The sequence below is a fragment of the Etheostoma cragini genome, chromosome 3, assembly GCF_013103735.1.
Source record: "Etheostoma cragini isolate CJK2018 chromosome 3, CSU_Ecrag_1.0, whole genome shotgun sequence".
Taxonomy (NCBI): Eukaryota; Metazoa; Chordata; class Actinopteri; order Perciformes; family Percidae; genus Etheostoma; species Etheostoma cragini.
In genome coordinates, this window is record NC_048409.1 from 25,060,437 (window position 1) to 25,065,463 (window position 5,027).

Below are 5,027 nucleotides of genomic sequence, written 5' to 3' on the forward strand. Positions count from 1 at the left end.
GTAACGGCCGGGTGAATTCTGTAAACTGCGGATTAATTTTGTCTGCTGTGATCAGGTCCGGGCATCAGGAGTTGCAGAAGTAGCGGATTTAAAAACTTTCTGTCTGCAAGTCTGTCCGTCGAAATAGCGCTTCATGAAGAGTCCCTGACTATCAAAAGGAGAAATATGGCTTTTTAAACTGTGTCTGCCTTCCTCCTCGTCGTAAAGCTTCGCGTGCTTTGCTCCTGCAACGCACTACAAGACTATTCTGAAACTATGGGGTGAGTACAACTGCTTTCTAGCTTTGGGGGACAGCGGAAAGTTGGGAGAATCATGACTTCAGGTCCGACTCTGTTTAAACTAACTAACTAAACTAACACTACTTTGTATGCCAAATTCAGCTGTTAATTTACATCATTTACAACCTATTTTAGCCATTATTACTATTTTTATTTTTATTATGAGGGTGAATGTATTCAATTCCTGTTAACTAGTACAAGTTTAAGTGCAAAACTACAGCTTACATTCTGGAAAATAACTTTTTTATATATATGCTATATATGTATGTATGTATGTATGTATATGTATAATATATGTTTGTGTGTGTGTATATATTGAAGTCTGTAATTCTGTTATTCAAATATTGTCATTTTTTTCATGTTTTTAATTTGTTTACATTTTGTCAATTATTTTCTCATGGTTTATTTTTTCTCAAAGTAATTCAAGTTACAGTTTTGCACGTTATTGCTTGATAATTACATTGTTGTGACATAAATCAATAATGGCTCCACCGCATGAGGTTGCAGGTGAATGGAAAAGTGACTGGAGTTCATTTAAAGTCATTACACTTTTACAACAAATCAATTTTTGCAGTTTTTTTTTTTTGGGAGTAATTCTTATAATGTGTTTATGTTTTGGGGGATTATTTAGGGCTTTAGAAGATGAAGAAGAATTAAAATGTCATCAATAATAATTGTCGTTAGATAATCTTTTTATTTTTTTCCCCACAGGTCTCCAGGTGTTTTCACAATTCTTTCATCCACCCAGTGCACGGTTTGTGCTTTTGAACAATTTAACCGAAGCAGACGACACAATGGCGGCATCGATCCTTCGCAGGAAAATTCCTCTCATTTCCACAGGCGAGCTCGGCGCTCCCCATCTCCGACAGGCTAGCCACAGCCAATCACCGCCCAGGACGGGGGCGGAGCTAGCGGGGAGGCAGCACTTAATTGGTGAGTTTTGCCAAGACGCTTTTTTATTTTTCCACATCCCGAGGTCGGAGCCGCAGTGCAGCACGGGGCTAATGTCGTACAGTGAGTACAGCTAAGTGGATATTTATCGAATGCAGACGATGCTGTTCAATCATTTTCAGATGATCGGTTAGTTGTTCACTTGGATTTTTCGGATGTATTGCCTGATTTTTAAAGCTTGATTATTTTTCACATTTATCCTCTCTACCTGGCGTGATTTAAGATTTTTTTCCTGAATTTGTAGATTTTATTTTTTTCACTTATTCCACACCAACAGCTGAATGAAAATAATGGATTGCTTTACTGAATATATGATCATTTTCAATTTTTTATAGGTGATGGTCACTCAGATTGGATGACGGAAAAAGTTGATTTGTCTTCATTTGTGTCGACGACCGAGTCTTCTCCCAGCTCATCCCTTCCACCCTCGCCGTTAGAACAAGATGTCAAAGTGCCCTCGGATCTGGAGGTCATGACCTCACTGTTGCAGGAGGAGCTGGCTCAGCTGGAGGACTACTTCCGCTCCGAGTCCACATCCACAACAAACAAGTTGGAGAAATCCTCAAAATGTGACAAGGGTGCTCAAGCCATGGGCTCCCAGTCTTATTATCAGTTACCCTATGGCTCGTATGGGACCGGCCAATCAGAAACCAGCCCCGTGGTTGTTACCTTGGCAACAGGGGAACTGGACCTGGCCAGCTTCTGTGGCAGTCCCATCGGCAGAACCAAAATTGCGCGACCCGCTCCATACAACTACCATCACCGGTACCACCACAACAACGGGCGTCGAATCCTCGGCGAGGCGGTGAAAGTCGGGGAGGAAGTTGGACTTGATACATGGGGCTCGAGGGGAAGTTACTCAGGAAGCACAGAGTTGTCTGTGAACCACTACTCCACGCTGAAGACAGTGAGCAAGAACAGCATTGGTAGCGTCAAGAAGGTGAGAGAATGTGCGTTATCGTTGAAGGAAGAGGAGAGTTATTGTTTTTCAGAAGGAATGTTTTGCAGCGAAGAGATTGCTCGAGGTTTTTGTCTGGGTGGCTCGTACGACAGCCACCACAAGCGAGAGGGACAGTTGATGCACAACGTGAAGGTAAATGTAAGTTACGACAGCGCTGGGCTCGAGGTCTTGCACTGCAGTAAAGATGGAGGACTTTCTGGAAGTATTCCCCAAGAGACAATGGTGGCCAGTGACGGCTACTTCCACCAGTCCATGAGCACAGAGCCTTACCATAGCTTTATAGGTGACCTAGATCAGCCGTCACAAGCACAGGCTGTGGAGCCCCAACACGGCCACTACCTCTATCCAGAATGCCTTGCAGACCAAAGCTACGAATGTCTGTCCAGAGGGGAGGGCGAGGGGCCGCTGATGGGTGCCCCCATCCACCGCCCCACCCAGAGGCTAAAGGATGAGCCCTGCTCCATCAAACCATCTCTGGTGATGGGCTCTGCTTGTCTGGAAGGTGGCACTGGAGAGAGGAAGCAGAAGAAGAGAGACCAGAACAAAACTGCTGCTCACAGGTAAACAATTCTTCTTCTTGTTTTTAAGAACACGCTAAAATCGTCAGAAACATCTAAAACTTGTCAGAAATCTGTTTGACTTACTTTTTTTTAAATGTTGCATTGGATTATAACTGATGAAAATTTGCTTTTTTTAGTGTATCAATTAATTAGCGATACCTGAATACTGTTTTGCCTTGCAACTTTAACAAGGCAGGAGTTTTAATTACATAAAGCAGCCACCCCACTGCTCTAAATGTCCTGTAGAGTGTAGGAGGGAAATGGAAAGTACCTCACTGCCTGCCAAATGCAGCCCCACCTAACCACGTCTGGTTTTATCAGTGTAGGTTTCATTTATTCACATCTGTGTAAAAAAGGGATACATGTAGAAAGAGTCTTAATATTGTGGAAAAGTGAGAAGTTGGAAAAAGACAAAATTGTCAGTCATGAGCCATGCACTCATGTGAAATAAACAGCACATCATGTTATCTCAGGGGAGGGATGACGATGACCGAGCTGGGTGAGTAATCCACCCGATGTAGCTCAAAGGTCACGCTCACTTGACTCATGAATTAAAATGCAAGGCAGCAAGAAACCTGTAAAACCGATCAAACACAGTCCCTTCAATTGCAGGTACAGGCTGCGTAAGAGGGCGGAGCTGGACTCTCTGGAGGAGGAGCTGCATGGCCTCGAGGGGCAAAACCGGGAGCTTCGTGACAAGGCGGAGTCGGTGGAGCGAGAAATTCAGTACGTCAAAGATTTACTGATCGAGGTCTACAAGGCTCGCAGTCAGCGGCTCAAACAGGATGGCAGTGCCTAAAACGCCCACGCTGACCTCACCGCCAAACCTCCCAACCAGCACCAGGAGAAAAATCAAGTCAAGATCACCAACTGGTTTTTTGTCTCACAGGAATGAAATGGTAGTTGCATGATTTTGGTAGTTCTTTTCTAAAAAAACAAAACAAAAACAAAATATATATAATTGTTCCAAGAGGATGGCCACTCAAAAACACACTTTTCCTGCAAAAGAAAAGAAAAGAAGTTCCCAAATGGGTGACTAAACTATAACAAGCCTTAGTGATGCGGCTCCTAGAGGAGATGCTGAACTTGTCCGTGACCACTGTGATCCGAACTGCACTCCCAGCCTTGTGATGACTGAGTTTGCGCTTGCAATGATTGATCGTTTACAAAATGCTCTTTGAGTTAGTAGCAGTGATGGAATTTGCTTGTGGTTTTTGTGACACACATTGGCAGCATCGAGGCAGATCCATGCTGAATAAATATTTTATTTTATATTTTATTTTTTACGTAATAATGGTCATTTATCATTTGCTTTAAACAATCAACGGAATAAAGGGACTGCTGGAAAAAGTGTGTAACATGCTCTACAAATATTCATTGTCAGAAACATTTAGAAAATTTGTATTGCTACAATGTTGAGTATTTACACTTCTTTACCCCACTGAAATACCCAATGCATGTTTGATTTTGGAAAAGCATGTGCGAGTGTTATTTGAAGGCAATATTCTGTTAACTGCATGGCTTCAAGATCTCCACCGCGTCAATTTAACTAAGTTGACTTTATTCTACTCATCAGCTGGCGACCTGTCCCTGAGTTTTGCCCCCGCCAGTGCGATTCATGCTCAGGTTTTTGGTTTTCCGTTCTGACAAACACAGCAACATTCACTGGCTTTTTTCCTTTCTCCTCTCTTCTTTCTCTCTCTCTCTCTCTCGGCTGTATTTTGCGAACAAACAATCACCTGTTGACGCAACAATATATTGTTGTCGGGATTTTTTTTTCAATTGATCAATTTGATGTATCTGAACTCCAGGTCCTTTTACTAATCAATGTCAATGTCAGGAAATTATACATCAGGTAAATTACAGCCAAATAAACCAGTTATGTAGTATCATTGATGCCTTTGGACTGTTTTTCACTGCATGCCGGTCATTCTGCATTCATTCTGCAGCCATTAAAACGCCTTGCAACAAATGTGTAGATTCCATTAACTGCACCCAGAACAGCACAAACACAAATTTAGAAGGGTGGGATTAAGAGATAGCGAGCGATGCAGAATAAACCCACCCTGGCCCTCCCATCTATTCTGTGCCCTGCCCATAACTGCTGAATCCAGCGCTCCTTTTTGGCTGCAATGCAGTCAGAGTCCGAGTTATTTCCCAGGATTAACCAGTGGACGGCAGCACAGGGCGCATTTTGATCGACACCTGCCCATTTTGCAACAAAACAAGCTGTTTCCCTTCACAGTCACGTGCTTGGATTGAATTAACTTGTCCAGA

At 42.9% G+C, this 5,027-nt stretch overlaps 1 protein-coding gene across 2 annotated transcripts; it reads left to right on the forward strand.

Annotated features, from left to right (window-relative positions):
- On the forward strand, positions 1-4,722 carry atf5b (activating transcription factor 5b). Of its 2 annotated transcripts, XM_034865931.1 has the most exons (4): positions 1-260; positions 990-1,211; positions 1,565-2,750; positions 3,363-4,722. In XM_034865931.1, exons 2-4 carry the CDS (start codon positions 1,073-1,075, stop codon positions 3,547-3,549), a joined length of 1,512 nt encoding a protein of 503 aa, XP_034721822.1. In that variant the 5' UTR covers positions 1-260; positions 990-1,072; the 3' UTR covers positions 3,550-4,722. The 2 variants fall into 2 exon arrangements, with proteins under 2 accessions (XP_034721822.1, XP_034721829.1); XM_034865938.1 differs by lacking the exons at positions 1-260; positions 990-1,211 and adding an exon at positions 1,262-1,358.
- Positions 4,723-5,027: the final 305 nt, after the last annotated feature.

What these genes read in the sequence shown, in the direction of transcription:
- atf5b (XM_034865931.1), top strand. Translation starts at nt 1,073, where the DNA reads ATGGCGGCATCGATCCTTCGCAGGAAAATTCCTCTCATTTCCACAGGC. An exon ending in GGGGAGGCAGCACTTAATTG is followed by an intron (nt 1,212 to 1,564) that starts GTGAGTTTTGCC and finishes AATTTTTTATAG; the next exon opens with GTGATGGTCACTCAGATTGG. An exon ending in AACAAAACTGCTGCTCACAG is followed by an intron (nt 2,751 to 3,362) that starts GTAAACAATTCT and finishes CTTCAATTGCAG; the next exon opens with GTACAGGCTGCGTAAGAGGG.